Here is an 18,941-nt window from a genome sequence, read left to right as displayed (position 1 = left end):
GAGGGAGAGAGAGAGAGAGGGGGAGAGGGAGAGGTGAGAGAGGTGAAAAGAAAGAGTGCGGGGGATGCGGATGAGAAAGAGAAAAGATGGGGAGAGAAATAAGGAAGAAAAGAGGCAGGTATTGAGAGATACAAGTGAAAAGAAAGGTTCATGCCTCTAAATGCTTGTGGTTCAAAATGGCCACCTCTGTAACAAGTGTTGATTGCTTGGAGGAACTCCAGTTCAGAGTTGATGAGCTGGAGTTTCAGCTTCGAACACTGCAACACATCAGGGAGGGGGTTCGAGCGTGTGGTGCTGGAAAAGCACAGCAGGTCAGGCAGCATCCGAGGAGCAGGAAAATCTATGTTTTGGGCATTCCTGATGAAGGACTTATGCCCGAAACGTCGATTTTCCTGCTTCTTGGATGCTGCCTGACCTGCTGTGCTTTTCCAGCACCACACGCTCGACTCTAATCTCCAGCACCTGCAATCCTCACTTTCGCCTACTTGATTTTAACATCAGAGAGGGGAAGAGGTACCTGGATGCTGTCTCAGGAGGCAGTCAAACCCTTTGGATTAACTTCATGAAATTCAATCAGTGGTCAGGAACAGGAGGGTGTGAGGGTGTACAAGCGAGGCAGGTAGAGGGATCCAGGAGGTAATGCTGAATGAGTCTCGGCCTTGAGCTTGTCTAACAGGTTTGAGATTCTTGGTCCACGTGTGGGTGAGAGTGGGGGCTGTAGGGAAGACGAGCAAACTGCATAGCAAGCAGCTATTCAAAAGGAGGGAGAAAAGTGAACTATAATTATAATCAGGTAAAGTACAGTCAGGGATACAGACACTGTTCTGTGGTCAGGATCGAAAGTCCCAAAGGCTATGTTGCCTGCTTGCTGCCCAGGTTCAAGATAGCTCATCTCGGCAGCACAGGAGCTTGGACAGGGAGAACTAAGATCCAGCTGTCGTGGAGGACTTCAGTATGCAGGTGGACTGGGAAAATCAAAACGGTAGCCTACCTCAAGAAAAGAAATTTGTGGAATGTCGATGACATCGTTTCCTGGAACAGTTTGTGGTAGAGCCCATTAGAGAACAGGCAATTCCAAATTTGGTGATGCGTAATGAGGTAAACTTGATGAGGGAGCAGAGAGTGAAGGACAAATGTACTGGCATGGATAGAGGATTGGCTGACTGGCAGAAGGCAGACCAATGGGATAAAGGGGTCTTTTTCAGGATGGAATGCTGTGACTAGTGGAATTCCACAGGGATCTGTATTGGGACCACAGCTTACCCACCTTATACATGAATAATCTGCATGAAGGAACTGAGGACATTGTATCATCTGCAAACTTAGTCGCAAAGATAAGTGAAGGGACCGGTAGTGTTGAGGTTGTGAGGCTGCAGAATGACTTGGACATGCTAGGTGAGTAGGCAAAGAAGTGGCAGATGGAATACAACATGGGAAAGTGAGAGTTTATGCACCTCGGTTGGAATAGAGGCACAGACTATATTCTAAACAGGGAAAGGGAAAGGCTTCAGAAACCTGAAGCTCAATGGGCCTTACGAGTCTTAGTTCAGGATTCGGTTTACGTTAACATGCAGGTTCAGTTGACAATTAGAAAGGCAAATACAACGTTAGCATTCATTTCAAGCAGGCTCGAATACCAGAGCAGAGATGTACTCCTAAAACTGTATAGGGTTCTGGTTAGACCGGATTTGGAATACTGAGAGCAGTTTTGGGCCTTGTATCTAATGAAAGATGTGCTAGTTGAAGGGAATCTAGAGGAGGTTTACATGTGAAGGGCTTGTCACATGAGGAACCATAGAGGACTCTAGGTCTGTACTTGGAGTTTAGAAGGATGTGGAGGGGGATCTCACTGAAAATTAAAGGCCAGGATAGAGTGTACATGGAAAAAATGGTTCCATTTGTCGGAGAGACTAGGGTCCGAGGGCACAGCCTCAGCGTGAAGGGACATCCTTCAGAGGTAGATAAGGAGGAATTTCATCAGCTAGAGGCTGGTTAATCTGTGGAACTCATGGCCTCCACAGCCTTCTATGGCAATGTCATTGAATTAATTTAATACAGCGATAGTTAGGCTCTTGATTAGTAAAGCAATCAAGGGTTACGGGGAGAAGGTCATAGAACTGGGTTGCGAAACATATCAGCCATGATTAAATGGTGGAGCAGACTTGATAGGCCGAATGGTCTAATTCTGCCCCAATATGTTATGATCTTATGGCTTGGTGCATGATAGTGTGGGATAAATTGGTAATGCATTTTTACCTGTATCATTCTCCGGAACCCCATCATGGACAGAGGTACTCAATGCTGACCCTGCCAGTCCAACTGCTGCAGGCTGATGGTTTGCATCACTCCCCTCACTGAAGAATGGGCTGGGTTTAGTTCTCTCATTGTGATCAGAATGTGAAAGTGAGCGGTTGTATGGTCCCATCTGCTTTTGGTACAGTAACCTGGCCTTTTCAACTAGACAAACAGATCACACGTCAGTCTTGGGGCTCTCTGCCCCTATATTAAAAGCTGAAAAGGCCTTCTTTTCTCAGATTTGCACTTACTGGCACTACGATCCTGTTTGCTTGTGCGACGAATTGGATCCAGGATGCTCTGGAACCGTTTCTTTTTGTCATCATCTTTCACCGACTCCTTCTCCTTCTTAATACTTGGCTATTGGTGGAGAAAAAAAAACACAATTTGATGGGAACCTTAAACTCTGGACCAGCACAAACAAAATATTATTCTGTTCACCCAGTAACTGTTACCAGAACACACAACTTCCTGCTTCTCTCTCCAAACTGGAACCTAATGCTTCCCTCAACATCAAAGCAAAGTGCCCCTCCTCATGTGGGCGGCACGGTGGCACAGTGGTTAGCACTGCTGCCTCACAGCGCCAGAGACCCGGGTTCAATTCCCGACTCAGGCGACTGACTGTGTGGAGTTTGCACATTCTCCCCGTGTCTGCGTGGGTTTCCTCCGGGTGCTCCGGTTTCCTCCCACAGTTGCAAAGATGTGCAGGTCAGGTGAATTGGCCAGGCTAAATTGCCTGTAGTGTTAGGTTAAAGGGGTAAATGTAGGGGTATGGGTGGGTTGCGCTTCGGCGGATCGGTGTGGACTTGTTGGGCCGAAGGGCCTGTTTCCACACTGTAAGTAATCTAATCCAAACCAAATATGCTGAACACCAGAAACTAGAAATAAACATCTCCCTACCACCCCAAACTGGACGTGAAATCAAACAGGGAATTACAGAACTAGGCAAATGCCCCAGTCTCAAATGCAAAAGTGGTGTAAAAATACAGAAACCAACCTTCTTTTTTGGGAAGAATGCAACTCTTATTCTGCGATCTCTGTCCAAGTTCCTTGAATCCTTCACTTTCACACCCAGGTGTTTCATGTAGATGAGGATCACATCACTAATGGAATTGCTACATGGAAGGATAATCAGAATGAGAGCCGACACAAACTGTCATGAATCACCAGAAACTTAAGGACACAGATGATGAGTCTTTGATCAATAAGATGATGACAGGCTGCTGGAGCTGCCAAAGGAGTTTCTATGCCAATTTTGGCCAAAACCATTTTGACCTGAATAAAGGTCTTCAGTTTTATTTGAAATGTTTTGAATTGTGATTATAACACTCAATAAATACTACGGTGCAAATACTGAAATTATGGGATGATTAAATCAAGCAGATTCCAGTCTTGCTGCTAAACAGAATAGGATAATATCAACAAGCAGGAATTTGATAAACTTACCTTCGATCTTCCTCAGAGGGAGATAAGTTCATCCTGAAAAGCAAAGAAATAAAGTAATTAAATAATTCAGTCTTAATAATATACATGAAAAGTCCTGCATATGAAAACAGTAAGGAACTATGCATTGAGGCTTCTTGAAAATGGGTAAAAACACCACATCGATGTGTCACTGAAGAAATGGTGCAAGAAGCATAGCATTGAATTTTCTGGGTGCTGGGAGACCTAGACAGGCTGCTCCTCAACAACCCCGGATCAAATGTCATCCTGGAGAGGTATACCCTGGGGGAAGGGTTTCAACTAATTTGATAGGAAGAGTCAGATACTGGGGTAAAACTTGAGTAAAGAGAAACAAGGAGCAGAGAGGACAAATATTACAACAGAGACGGACAGCCAAATCAAAACAGCCACCCTGTCCCTTTATTTGCAACACAGTAAAAATAAAAGACACATTGACCCTCAAAATTAACCCCAATGCTTCTTTACCAGACTTGGTAAATAACTGACACCAGCCACCAGGTTTATAGCTTTAACAAAAGATTTAACAATTTATTATTAATACAGTAGCTTTAGCAGAGCAAACCTAAACTACAAGGCAACCGAATTAATGACTATTTAAACACAATCTTTTACGGTTTTAGCTCCAATACTATTATAAGGACAGGCAAACAGTTAAGGAAGAAATTCAATGGAAACTAAAGTGAGGTGTAACTGGTCAGTTCCCTTAAGCAGTCTTCAGAATCCATATCATCACATGAAATTGCATCTTGCTTGATTTCTCTCAGGCAGTGTCTACAGATAGCTCCCAGTAAGCTTGAAAGAATATTCATTTAATTCTTATAACTAAGATTCTATTTTCTGAACTTCCAATAAATTGGTAATGAGAGAACAACCAGGGAACAACAAAACCTCCACCTTGTAGCTGTTGTAACCAAAATCCCCCTGACTTGTACACAGCTTAAAAAGCAGTTCAAACTTTGGCCTTTGTTAGACTGGTTGTCTTCCTATGAGGCTCCTATTACCATTCAAACATCTGCCTCTATCCAGCACTTTTAACAAAAATCAACTTGCAATTAAAATCCAGGCCTGGCTTCATAAACAAATATCAGTTTGCTTGTTCTCTTTTTTTCAGTCCAAAAGTCACCTTCAGCTCTCTGCTCATCACTCTAAACCAGAAATTATTAAAAAAATAGAAGTCAGCGAGGGTTCTAACAAAAACAGCACTAGATTAAAAGACTAGTCCAGAGGTAGGAGGGATCAGAGAAGGTAGAAATTCTGTGGAGAAAAAGATGCACTTGTATGTAAAATGGTACATGCAAAATTTTTTAAATGGGTGTTGATGGGAGGAAAATCTATCAGCAATTGAGTGGCTGAGAATCTAGACAACAAGAGTTGCAAAGAATATCAGCAAGGCCTTAACACCAGTTGGTCATGGTTCAGCCAATTGAATCTTAAGAGACCAACCTAACAGGTAAAAAGGTGTCCATGGCAATAAGTGGTGCTCAGCATCTGTCGATTGTCTGAAAGTTCATTACTGAAGGCCAGTTAAGGACTGAAATTTGAAATACTACTCACAAAACATCATCAATCTTCAGTAACAAGTGCTCTGCATGCAACCGCTCTTTCTGTTCTGCTGACACACGATCATGCATTCGTTCCCGATCTAACTTTGCCAACTCATTCTCTGCGATAGTCATTCCCATGTTCCTCTTTTGTCTGTTGGAAAAGCAAGGCACAGATTAGTGGCAATTACATTTAATCCTCTTGGAAGCAGCTTTAAAATAACCAGCATACACTGCGTGTGGATAGCAGGATGTGAACGATGCTGGAGAGTCGGGATGGGGAACTATTAACAGCAGTAGGCCATTCAGCCCTTCAACCCTGTCACCTCCAAATTCAATACAATCATGAATGATTGAACACTTCAATGCATTTTACTCACTTCATCCCCTTAATCCTGTGCACCACTGAATTAGAAATTAATCAATCAATCCCTACCTTAAAACATACACAAAGACTGAGCTTCCACAGCCCGCTGCAGCAGAGAATTCCAAAGGTTCAAAATCTGCTCAGTAAAATAATTTTTCACCTAGGACAAGAGTGTCATTCCAACTATTTTTAAATTGCGTCCCCTGGTTCTAGACTTCCAAATCAAGAAAAATTACTTGCCTGCTTCTACTCTGTCTCTCTCTTTAATTATTTTTATGGTCTATGAGATCACTTCTTATCCTTCCAAACTCCAAAGAATACAGGCTGTATATCCCCAATCTATCTTCACAGGATAGACCCTGCCATTCCAGGAATGATTCTGGTGAACCTTCCCTCTCATGACAATAAGATATTTCCTGAGATATGAAGAGCAAAACTGCACTACACCCGCAGTCTAACCAGAAATGCACGCCTTGAGCAATTTGTGTTCTTTTTCCACTATGTAGTTGAGCCTCATTTCAGTGAATAGAGTTGTTGCTCATGACTCAAACAGCTGCATCCAATCTTGACATTAATCATTTACCTGCAAACTTACAGGGCAGATGGTGTAGTGGCAATGTCACTACATTAGTAACTCAAAAGTCCACAACTAATGCTCGGTGTTCAAATCCCACCGCAATAGCTGATGGTGCTTAATTTCAATGGAAGATGGCCTCTTGTGGTACAGAGGTAATGTCCCTACCCCTGGACCAGGAGGCCCAGGTTCAAAGGCCCACCTGCTCGAAAGGTATGTAATAACGTCTCTGAATAGTTCGATTAGAAAAATAGGTTAAATTAACAACATTTACCAAAACCTTAGGCTCTTATGGTGTAGTAGCAGTGTCTATGTCACTGCGTCAGGCGGCCTAGGTTTAAGTCCTACCTCTTCCAGATGTGTATATTAACATCTATGAACAAGTTAATTAGAAACACTATTACCTGAAATCTTCCAGATGTGTCTTAACATCAGATAGGACACTGGCCTGCATTCCCTGCATGTAGCTTCGCTGCATTTCCTCAGTAAGATCTCCTCTCTTCCTCTCTGAAAGGTTGGATTAAACAGGATGGGGCAATTATGTTCATATATTTCACCATTGGTTCAATGAATTCACCACTTCATTCAGACAGCAAGTTACATGTGTAAAACAGCAAGTTGCTGACACAAAAAGCACAAGTACCAACACACAACAGGCTACAAAACCTCAGCAGTTATTTAACTCAATTTTTCAGAGGGTGAAGACATCTACTGAAGTTGACAAACTCAAGAATGGCTCAGCAATACACACAAGAGAAACCAGAGATGGACCCTGACCTGTGCAGAGTTGGCTGATTGCAGTGAACCTGACTAGCATTGTCAGAGTGCCACTAGGGACTGTGCTTCTGATTGCCTGAAGTGCCATCCCTACAGTTATTCTGTTGGTGCAAACATTAAGCTTTTAAAAATTTAATCATGGGATGTAGATGCCATTGGATGAGCCAGCATTTACTTTCCATTCCTGAAGGTGGTAGTGAGCTTCTTTTATGTTTTTTTTCAGGGGGCGTCTATCTTGCACATTGTCCACACTGCAGACACCCCACATAAAATACCAAAGATTAAGAAAACATTTCCTACTGTAAACTGCCAGCAAAGTGGGAGAGAATTGTTTGTGCATGTCAATTTTGTTTCATAAGCTAACTTTCTTCTAATACAGTGAACCTACATCAACTGCAAAAAGGTGATGTTGGAAACTTACCCAGCTCTGTGCTGATCCATTCTGGAACTTGAACTTTGAGATTCTAAGGAAGAAAATGAGATGATATTCAAGGTCTAGTGAACACAGCAGGTGTGGAACAAGGTGAGAGGCAAAGAACAAACATTTGGGATTAGTTATTGCCGAAAGCCGAAATGCAGACTCCTTTATTTGCACATGTTGAGAAAATAGCTTAAAGATTAGGGTTAGGTGCAGCTTGTATGTGCATTGTCACAAGTGCTAAACATTATAATTGGTCCATACATCAAGAAGTGGTTGAAATAGCCAACAGGATTTTAAAGTTGTATAAAAAGTGGAATGGATTGTAGACCCACTCACACACACTCAACGTCACAACCTCCTTCCACCTAACCTCCATGACTACCTACTTGTGATTGCTTTAGATCATGAGGCCAGTCAGGAAAAGCCAGTGATTGCAACTCACTAAAGTAGTAAACCCATCACCACCCTCTCAGAGCATTGGGAAGGTTGGCCACTCACTATGATGGCCTGTAGGGAATAACAAGTCCTCCAGCCCGATGGGGAAAAGGCTACCCCAGCATCAGTGGGAGTTCAGGAGCAACAGCTAAACAGAAAAGGAAGTGAGGGATCAAAGCTGAGCACTGCAACACACACAGGTACAGTGCAGGGACCCTCAGTCACATCATTACACCCGATTACTCCTAATTCCTCATTTCTTCAGAATTCAGAACCTCCAAAAACTGACCTTATTGAAAAATCAGGAGGCAGTGTCTCAATATTATTCCAGATGTTGCCTACCCTTTTTACCAAGAGTTCGACAATCATCATGAGACACAACTCCCTTGTTTTATTACATGCATTATGGGCGTTACTGAACAGATATGTTAAACTGATTGCCTGGAACCTGCTCTTTGAGGGTGGTGGATGTTGAAACATGGAATAAGGAAAAGGAAATTGTAGAGACATGGCTACAAAGATAGAATAGGGAAATGACACCAACTGAATTTTTATATGATGGACTGACAAAGACTTGACAGACAAACAGCCTCCTTCAATGCTACGCGAACTCTGCTGCAACCATTGATATGGTACAAGAGACTCACCGAACCCTTCTCCAGAAACAAATGACAGAACTCCACAAATACTCGACGATGGTCCTTTGGGTTCGTATGATTATAGAGATCGGCATAAAGATAACAGAGCTGCAGGGAAAACAGTAACATTCACCAAATCTCACCAAAAAAGATCTATGCCACCTTGTAACTGCAGTACCCACCCTCATCAACACCTTCCATACTGACCCCAACCAATACCACAACCATTCCCATCCAAACCAAAACTCACCAATGGGGCTGCATCAAACTGGGACACAACATGATGTAAGAATGCAACGAGATGCGCAGGCCGAGACTTCACGGACTCAATGGATTGAAAACAGTCGCACTGAACGTCGATCTGCAACAAGGGAAGATAGGGTTTCGGTCACAACAGTTTCCTCATTGGGTGCCATCAGGCTGGAAGCTCAAAGTCAACCACTCACCTGCTCAACTTCAGTGTCAAAATCATCATCTTCTGCTCCAATTATCTGTGCTCCAATCTGCGGACTATTAAGTGCTGGGGACATAGAATCCTTCAAGACGAAAGTAACACAAATTTAACCGAACAGCTCACTACAAGATATTTTACATTGACAATAACTCTGCTCTCGTTAAACTCTGCTCCCCTCCTCCTTCTCCCTAACACAGTGAAGCTATTCCCAGATACTTCAGGAGAGACCAAGAAATGGGCTAAGCAGCATCAGGCTCTACTGTTGTCATTTCAATGTGATGCTTCTCTGTATCTACCTGCACTTATCCACAATGTCACTGTTAACAAAGACACACTGTCAATCTCCTTCACGCTATGTAGCATGATTGGAAACGCTTAGCAAATATGAAGCCACTGTTTAAAAAGGGAGGTAGACAAAAAGAGGGGAATTATAAACCAGTTAGCTTAACCTCTGAAGTGGGGATGATGCTTGAGCCAATTATTAAAGGGAGAAATAGCAAGACATTGCGGAAGAACCTGTCCCGTTGGACAGACGCAGCATGGGTTCACGAAGGGCAGGTCATGCTTGACAAATCTTTTGGAATTCTATGAAGACATATGGAGCAAGGTGAACAATAGGAACCCAGTGGACAGTGTACCTAGATTTCCAGAAGGCCTTCGACAAATGCTGCACAAGAGGCTGCTGCAGAGGATTGGTTAACTAATAGGGAGCAAAGAGTGGGAATAATGAGTGCTATTCTGGCTGGTGAATAATGACTAGTTGTGTCCATCAGGGATCAGTGTTGGGACCACAATTATTTGCATTTCATATTGATGATTTGGAGTTGGGGACATGTACGGTCTCAAAGTTTGCAGATGACATAAGAGGAGTGGCACAGCAAAGTGTGCCACTTTGAAACTTTGCAGAGCAGCACAGATACAGTGAGTGAATAGGCAAAGGTCTGGCAGTTGGAATACAATGTTAATAAATGTGAAGTCATATATTTTGGTCGGAGTAACAGTAAAAAGGATTATTACTTGAATGGTAAAATGTTACAGCATGCTGCTATGCAGAGGGACCTGGGTGTCCTTGTGCATGAATCACAAAAGTTTGGTCTGCATGTACAACAAGTAATTAGGAAGGCAAATGGAATTTTGTCCTTCATTGCTAAAAGGGTTGAGTTTAAAAGCAGAGAGGTTATGTTGCAGCTGTATAGGGTGCTGGTGAGGCACCTGGAGTAGTGTGTGCAGTTTTGGCCTCCTTACTTGAGAAAGGATGTACTGGCACTGGAACGGGTGCAGAGGAGGTTCACTAGGTTGATTCTGGAGTTGGGGGGGTTGGATTATGAGAACAGACCGAGTAGATTGGGATTATATTCATCGGAATTCAGAAGAATGAGGGGATATCTTACAGAAACATGTAAAATTATGAAGGGGATAGATAAGGTAGAAGTATAGAGGATGTTTTCACTGGTAGATGAAGCTAGGACAAGAGGGCATGGCCTCAAGATTAGAGGAAGCAGATTTAGGACTGAACTGAGAAGGAACTTCTTCACCCAGAGGGTTGTGAATATATGGAATCCCTTGCCTGGGGAAGTAGTTGACGCTACTTCAGTAAATGTTTTTAAAGCTAAGGTAGATTTTTTTTTGAAAAATAAAGGAATTAAGGGTAACGGTGAGAGGGTGGGTTAAGTGGATCTGAGGCCACAAAAAGATTAGCCATGATCTTACTGAATGGCAGAGCAGGCTCGAAGGGCCGGACGGCCTACTCCTGCTCCTCGTTCTTATGATTCTAGCCACAGCCGAACAGGAAAATGAATTTTCTACAGGGACACATTTCAACACAATTTAGATTTCATCTCAAGGAGGAGAAGGCAACTTTAAAAATGTTTTGGGATTATTTTTCTTCATTCCTTGAATGTGGTTTTATAGAATCATAGAATCCCTACAGGGTGGAAGCAGGCTATTTAGTCTATCGAGTCCACACCAACCTTCTAAGCACATTCCATCCAAACTCACTACCCCATCCTACCCCTGTGACTCTGTACTGCCCATAGCTAATCCACCTCGCCTACACATCCCTGGACATAACGGGCAATTTAGCATGGCCAATCCACCTAACCTGCACATCATTGGACTGTTGGGGGGAAACTGGAGCACCCGAAGGAAATCCACGTGGACACAGGGAGAATATGCAAACTCCACAGTGTCGCCAGACGGTGGAATCGAACTTGGGCCCCAGGCGCTGTGAGGTTGCAGTGCTAACCACTGAGTCACCATGGTCACTGGCTGGGCCATTAGTTATTGCCTGTCCCTAGTTGCCCTTGACAAGGTGTTGGGAAATGCTTTCTTGAACCTCTGCAATCCATGTGCTGTAGGTAGACTGACAATGCCCTTAGGGAGAGAATTGCAGGATTTTGACCCAGTCGTGCTGAAGGAACATTAATATACTTGCAAATCAGGATGCTGTGTAGCTTGGACGGGAACTTGCAGGTGGTGGTGTTTGCATGTATCTGCTGCCACTGTCCTTCTAGAAGGTGCCAGTTGTGGGTTTGTAAGGTAATGCCTAAAGAGCCTTGGTGAATTTCTGCAGTGCACCTTGTAGATGGTACACACGTTTGCTACTGCTGAGCATGTTCAATATTTCCAACTTTGTTAGAAGCAGTGATAGTCATAACAGAAGCATATTGATTAGTCAGAGCCTTTCAAAACATACCCAGTCCTGGTTTTCATCAATGTCCATATTCTCACAGAAGCTGCCAGCATCTTTTGGGGAGGTCTTGGGACTGTTGCTCAGACTGTCTCTGTAATGTTGACTATCACTTGGGGGAGATGGGCTGGTTATTGTAGACTGAGAAAAAAAAAGGAAAGATCTTTAGAATATTTAGCACGTGTCAAACTGGACAGAATAGAAGTAAACACATAAAAGTGAAACACAAAGACAAGCTCATTGACACAGTATTTCCACAGCAACAAAGTTTAAACTGACATTTTATGGTTCCGGGAGCTAACAGTAACAGATATTCAGAACAACACTGATATTAACTGCCCATCTCTAACTGCCCCGGAGGAGGTGGCAACCAGCTCACTCAGTAAACTGCTGTGGTCCACAACTGTAGGAACATCCACAAAACTTTTACACAGCCATACTGAAGGAATGATGATATGTCATGTTAGGAAGGAAGAATTGGATAGCTTCAGCTTTAATTTCTTGCAAATGTTAAGCTGCAGCCCTTGGAGTTCAGCATCACATTCACCTGGTGATCTATTTCTCTTCATTTCTGTCTGGAACCTCTGTATCTATCCATAAATCCACAAATATCCCTGAGCTACACCTAAAATTCATAGAACACTACAGCACAGTACAGGCCCTTCAGCCCTCTGTTGTACCAACCTTTTATCCTACTCTAAGATCAGACTAACCTACATACCTTTCATTGTACCTATCCAAGAGTGGCTTACATGTCCCTAAAGAATCTGACTCTACCACCACTGCTGGCAGTGCATTCCATGCACCCACCACTTGTGTAAATAACTTGCCTCTGAAATCTCATCTAAACCTTTCTCCAGTTACATAAGAACTTTGCCCTCTCATGACAGACACTTCCAACCTGGGAAAAAGTCTCTGGCTTTCCACTCTATCTATGCCTCTCATCATCTTGAACACCTCTATGAAGTCACCTCTCATCCTTCTTCGCTTCAGTGAGAAAAGCCTGAGCTCCCTCAGCCTTTCTTCATAACGCATGCCCTCTAGTCCAGGCAGCATCCTGTAAATCTCTCTGCACTCTCTCGAAAGCTTCCACATCTTTCCTAAAATGAGATGACCAGAACTGAATACAATATTCCAAGTGTGGTCTAACCAGGGTTCTACAGAGCTGCAGCATAGCCTTGCTGCTTTTAAACTCAATCCCCCTGCTAATGAAAGCCAACATACCATATGCCTTCTTAACAACCCTATCAACTTGGGTGGCAACTTTGAGGAATCTATGGACATGAACACCAAAATCCCTCTGCTCCTCCACACTAGCTTTAATCCTGTATTCTGCATGGAAATTCAATCTTCCAAATTGAATCACTTCACAATTTTCCAGGTTGAACTCCATCTGCCACTTATCACCCCATTTCTGTATCCTATCAATGTCCTGTTCCAACCTACTACAGCCTTCCACACTATCCACAACTCCACCAACCTTCAGGTCATCGGCAAATTTACTGACTCAGCCTTCCGCTTCCTCACCCAAGTCATTTCTAAAAATCACAAACAGCAGAATTCTCAGAACTGATCCCTGCGGAACACCACTGGTCACTGAGCTCCAGGCAGAATACTTTCCATCTATCACGACCCTCTATGGGCCAACCAATTCTGTATCCAGGCAGCCAGGTTTCCCTGCATCCCAGGCCTCTTTGCTTCTGGCATTCCACTCATGTTGCTTCAAGTCTAAGAGACTGAAAGTTTGGAAAGAGTCCATAGTGACACTTGCGATGTTGTTAAATAAACCGAGATCTATGGCATTAAACTGGCAGAGTAACACCCCACACCCCCAAAAACCATGCATTAGCACAGACTAGAAAGGGTAAAATGAGCTTTCAAATCCTATTTATTCCATATAAATTTTACCTAGTTAAATACTTCTGCATGTTTCATTAGTAAAATGGTTTGGTGCCTGTCTGGTGGATAAACTGTACATTAATAAACTCCACGTTTAGTATGAATGCAAATTACCACAAATTGCACATTTAACAACAAATGACTTGCCAGCAAAATAAAAGCTCAAAATTTTAAAATTATCATTTTGTCAGTGTTAAGAATTTTAAAACACTAAACTAACATTAAAGAGTGGGGTGAAGATTGTAGGTTTATCAGCCTGTGGCAATCCTTACCTCTGCACGGTTGAATGAACTCTGGCTTTTGTCTGTCCCCATATTCTCACTCTGGGATTGCAGATCATGTTCCCACTCTCCTCCATCTGACACACAAATTGGAAAGGTTCAGGACAAGACTAAAATAAACATCTTAACTTAAATGAAGACTCATTAAAGGCATATGGAAGATCATTTGGCCCAATGAGTCTATGCTGAACTAGGCATTACATGCCAATCTCTGGAGAATCAAAGTATGGGTGAACTACAGTGAATCACAAGCTCAGCAACAGTCCAAGACAGCAAACAATCCACTCAACAGCTTCTGGGACATGGCACCAAACTCAAACCATTCTGCCCACCGCATCCAGCAGAATCAATTTTATGCCAAGAACTAACTACTGTCATCAAAAGTTTTCTTCTCTGAATATTATGCATGTGGCAATCATTTGCAGATTCTGGGAAACTCTCCGTGAATTACCTTCTTTGCTAAAAGATGCCAGTACCATGTTGCTACAAGTGCTCAGTGACAGAGTATAAACAGTTGGCACTGATATACAATGATCACTTAAGTTAAAGAGAGATTGGAAAACATCAAACAGGAGAAGGGGGTTTGATGTGGGATTGTCTCCCGGGAGATCCTCAGTTCATAAATTCCTTTACAAGGGAATAACAAGGGAGGCAGTGAAATACTCAGGGGTGCACATTTGAGGAGGAATGACTGCAGAGCTGACTTGGTACCCTCTTTTATCTCCGGTACTAGCAATTATTCTGTGCTCCCTCCCAAAAACATATGTATGGTGTTTCCTGTTGCACTGCTTTTCAAAAATAGAGAGAGCAGAAAGGGAGAGAGATACAAGAGAGAAAGACAGCAAGAGATCATTAATGGAGTGCATAAGAGAACAAAATTCAGATTCTGGTGCAGAGGGAAAAGGAAATGTCGTTGTTTTGTTCATGTTAGAGGTCAGTATTTAATCTACTATAACCTAAGCGAGGTTAAACAATTAACGAAAGCTTAAAAGCTACAACATAACGTGATTAAGTACCTACTTAAGCAAAGGTACAGTGAAATCAGAATCATCCAATTTGAGGATGACAAAATTCCAAGATATGAAGTCATTGATCACCCCCATTGGCAGAACAGCAAATCTAACAGAACAATGGTCATGATCAGCTGAAATCCTGCTAATTCTTGATTTACTTGTTTAAGTCAACCAACCAGATAAAGAGATCACACAAGGGCACAATATCATGGATTCCTGGACAAGCTATCATTAGGCAACAAGATCTCCAAGTGAAAGGATGTGAGCAGCCTTAAGTATGGTTAAGCCTGTGAAAAAGTAGAAAAAGTGTTGTTGATCAGAGAGAAATTGAAGCTGATGTAGCAAATGAAAAAACTGTTACAAGGGAAAAGAAACCAGAGTGCTAAAGAATGGGAGCTTTCAGTGTCCAGTTTGTCAACCATTCTGAAGCACAAGATCAAAATCCTGGAACAATTCTAGAAGCAGGTATTCTCCCGAGCAAGGAAGAGGAGAATAGCTGTCTATCCTGCTGGTGGCGGTGTTAACACAGTTTGAGTGGAGAATGTTGCCATCTCTGATCCGATCCTGTAGGAAGGGGAAGCGACCCAGAAAAAGACACTGGGCCACAAAGGATAACATGCCACAATAATATCACACTCAACTGAATGACAGCTCACTAAAGCAGAGAAAGATTTCCAAGCTGTTCCACAGATCACATACAAAATTCCTCATTACCTTTTACAATGTCAGGCCATTATCAGATGTGAACAAATTGAATAAAGACATGTTTCACTTATTTACAACTTTACTGTATTTTCATTTGGCATTTTTTTTGACATGCAGCACAGTTTTAGACAAATTAAGGGTCACAAAGTGTATCCTGAAACTTCAATCTAACACAAATGTATGGACAAACCCCTGGCGTTCAACAAGTGGGGATTTTACTGAGCACTTTGCAATCATGGCAGCCCTAAGCTGAACCAGCCAACATGGTCCCAGCGACAGGAATACTAAGCATGGCTTTGTTCATAGGAAATAGTGTTTCATTAATTTGTCTGAGTTTTTTGAAAAGGTGACAAAGAAGGTAGATAAGGCAGAGCGGTAGATGTTGTCCATATGAAGTTCACCAAAGCATTCGACAAGGTTCCACATGGTAGACTGATTAGCAATGTTACATCACATGGGATCCAGAGGGAGCTATCCAATTAGATACAAAACTGGCTTGAAGGTAAGAGACAGAGGATGGTGGTAGAGGGTTAGTTTTCAGACTGGAGGCCACTGGACTGACCAGTGGTGTGCCACAAGGTCAGTGCTGGGTCCATGGCGTTTTGTCATTTGTAGAAATGATCTGGATATGAATACAGGAGATGTGATTAGTAAGTTTGCAGACAATGGACTGAGTGGCAGATAAAGCTTAATTTAGATAAATGTGAGGTATTACATTTTGGTAAGACAAACCAGGGCAGGATTTATAGAATTAATAGGGCCTTGGGGAGTGTTGTCAAACAAAGAAACCTAGAGGTGCAAGTGCATAGTTCCTTGAAAGTGGAGTTGCAGGCAGACAGAGTGGTGAAGGCGGCATTTGGTATGCTTGCCTTCGCTTGTCATAATACTGAGAATAGGAGTTGGGACACGATATTGGCTGTACATGGACATTGGTGAGGCCACTTTTGGAATATTATGTACAATTCTGGTTGCCAGTCAATAAGAAAAATGTTGTTAAACTTGAGTGCAGAAATGATTTACAAGGACGTTGCTGGTACTAGAGGATTTGAGCTATAAGGAGAGGCTGAATTGGCTGGGGCTATTTTGCCTGCAGCATTAGAGACTGAGGAATGACCTTAAAGAGGTTTATAAAATGTTGAGGGGCATGGATAAGGTGAATTGTCAAGGTCTTTTTCCTAGGATGGGGTAGCCCAAAATTAGAGGTCATAGGTTTAAGGTGAGAGGCGAAAGATTTAAAAAGGACCTGAAGGACAACTTTTTCATGGAGAGGATGGTGTGTGTATGGAACAAGTTGCCAGAGGAAGTGGTTGAGGCAGATACAATTACAGCATTGAAAAGACATCTGGATGGGTATAAGAGGAGGAAGGGTTTAGAGGAATATGGGCCAAATGCTGCCAAATGGGACTAGATCAGATTGGGATGTCTGATCAGTGAAGATAATTTGCACCGAAGGACCTGTTTCTGTACTGTATGACTCGATGACTTTGGAGCTGGGACCTTGCCTTGCCCCACAGTGATCAATGACTTCAGATCAAAGCACCAGCCCCTCTCCCAGGCAGCAACTGAAATGGCAGAGCCCCTGAAGCAGATGGCCCATAGGTAGCAGATCAATGCAAGAGTGTCTTCCCTGGAATGAGCAGATTGTCTACGAGGAAAAGCTAGATAGGCGAGGCCCCTATCCTCTCGAGTTTAGAAGAGTCAAAGGTAGCTTAATGGAGATAAAGATCCTGAGGGGGGTTCACTGGGCAGATGGAGGTTTCCTCACATGGAAGAATCCAGAACTAGGGGTCACTGTTTAAAAATAAAGCGTTGCCCATTTAAGACAGAGAGGAGGAAACATTTTTTTCTCTCAGATGGTTGTGAACTTTTGTAATTTCTTTCCTCAAGATTCCTGCAGAACCTGTAAATATTATTTAAGGCAGAGGCAGACAGAATCTTCGTGATCAATAACTAATACCTCTTAACATTAATAACATTAACATCAATAATTAATACCAGTTAACATTAAGAGTGCATTAGGGATTGTCAAAATCAGAAAGAAAAGCTAAATTAAAGCCACTTTCTCTGAATCCATACAAGATTTGTAACAAAAACAGGTGAATTAATGGAACAAAAGGACAGACAGTAAAGACACAGGAATAGAGTCTGTGGATAACTCAAACTCAGCTTCAGATCTCTGGATTTGATTTCTAATTGTTACCCTGAAATGATACACGGCAATATCTTGTATAAATATTTCAGCCTCAAACATCTGGAAACATGTAAGCTGCTGATGTCAGGACAATCCAAAACATCACTTGTAGACATTTACAGCATGTGGGAGGCACAGTCAGTGCTGGGCTGCGTGCGTGTGCGTGTAGTAGGGAGGGTAGGCATGCAGCACGGGGAGAACAGCATCTCATCTGCCTGTTGTGATGCCTGGCCAGCACTGCAATACATGTCTCAAAATTCCTATCAGTGGAATCTGTACTACAAAAGAAGTAAAGAAGTTCTGTTCGCCGAGCAGGGAATTTGTGTTGCAGACGTTTCGTTCCCTGTCTAGGTGACATCTTCAGTGCTTGGGAGCCTCCTGTGAAGCGTTTCTGTGATCTTTCCTCCGGCATTTATAGTGATTTGTATCTGCCGCTTCTGGTTGTCAGTTCCAGCTGTCTGCTGCAATTCCCAGCTCGGCGAACAGAACCACAACAACGAGCACCCGAGCTACAAATCTTCTCACAAACTTTGAAGAAGTAAAGAAGTTTCAGAACAGAACAGGAGGAATTTTATAGGTAAAGACTGTGACATGTTAACCATCACTTCTTGGTAGTGTACAAGCAACATTTTAAATCCTTACCTTCAGTGAGTCTTTCCACAATTGATAATGATTCTGAGTGTCGTACACAACTTGAGCCATCCTGAAAACAAGTAGTAATATTAGAAGCTGGTTCTTCAGAAACCCAATTCAGCACATAAACATCAGCAACACGAAGACAGCTGGACTGCCCTGTGGTGTGGAAGCCTCTATTTATTCTGCTGTAATGCAGGCAACTATGGATTAATATCAGAGTATATTTAGGGGACTCCAAACCAACTCCAGTTCACCCAACAATACACCCATGACAGTTTGCTAGCCTGCAACCCCCCCCCCATCGGCAGCAAACAAACCCTGCATTCTAACCTGTGAGGAGCCTGTAGCTTTGCTCAGTTGCTCTTGCAGTTGATGAATATGTTTCTCCACTTCTTGTTGATCTCGAAGCAGTTGCTGTGTTGGGTTTCTCACATACTTCTCCTTAAGTTGCTGTTTTTAAAAAGCATAAATAATCACCTCAATCCAATAAATGGTTCAACACTGAAGGTGGACAAAACAGCCGAGGCTTCCTCCACCAAACAGAGCAGATGCAGAATGAGC

The 18,941-nt window shown here is 42.7% G+C and overlaps 1 protein-coding gene across 2 annotated transcripts in view; it reads right to left on the bottom strand.

Moving 5' to 3' along the window:
- LOC122540570 (rho guanine nucleotide exchange factor 12-like) overlaps positions 1-18,941 on the bottom strand; it is a 140,755-nt gene that overhangs the window by 76,046 nt on the left and 45,768 nt on the right. The window contains exons 9-22 of one of the 2 annotated variants that reach the window (XM_043676441.1): positions 18,711-18,830; positions 18,387-18,447; positions 13,827-13,912; positions 11,662-11,796; positions 8,959-9,048; positions 8,763-8,873; positions 8,522-8,620; positions 7,440-7,482; positions 6,646-6,748; positions 5,314-5,454; positions 3,742-3,774; positions 3,293-3,410; positions 2,547-2,655; positions 2,257-2,457 (exon numbers count right to left, since the gene is read on the bottom strand). In XM_043676441.1, the coding sequence (XP_043532376.1) occupies positions 2,257-2,457; positions 2,547-2,655; positions 3,293-3,410; positions 3,742-3,774; positions 5,314-5,454; positions 6,646-6,748; positions 7,440-7,482; positions 8,522-8,620; positions 8,763-8,873; positions 8,959-9,048; positions 11,662-11,796; positions 13,827-13,912; positions 18,387-18,447; positions 18,711-18,830 (1,450 nt within the window). The remainder of the gene's footprint in view (positions 1-2,256; positions 2,458-2,546; positions 2,656-3,292; positions 3,411-3,741; positions 3,775-5,313; positions 5,455-6,645; positions 6,749-7,439; positions 7,483-8,521; positions 8,621-8,762; positions 8,874-8,958; positions 9,049-11,661; positions 11,797-13,826; positions 13,913-18,386; positions 18,448-18,710; positions 18,831-18,941) is intronic. The other variant, XM_043676442.1, reaches the window with a different exon arrangement.

The sequence above is a fragment of the Chiloscyllium plagiosum genome, chromosome 35 (genome assembly GCF_004010195.1).
Source record: "Chiloscyllium plagiosum isolate BGI_BamShark_2017 chromosome 35, ASM401019v2, whole genome shotgun sequence".
In the NCBI taxonomy this organism is placed as follows: Eukaryota; Metazoa; Chordata; class Chondrichthyes; order Orectolobiformes; family Hemiscylliidae; genus Chiloscyllium; species Chiloscyllium plagiosum.
Note: the sequence above shows the minus strand (reverse complement) of the source record. Positions and strands in the feature narration are given on the sequence as shown.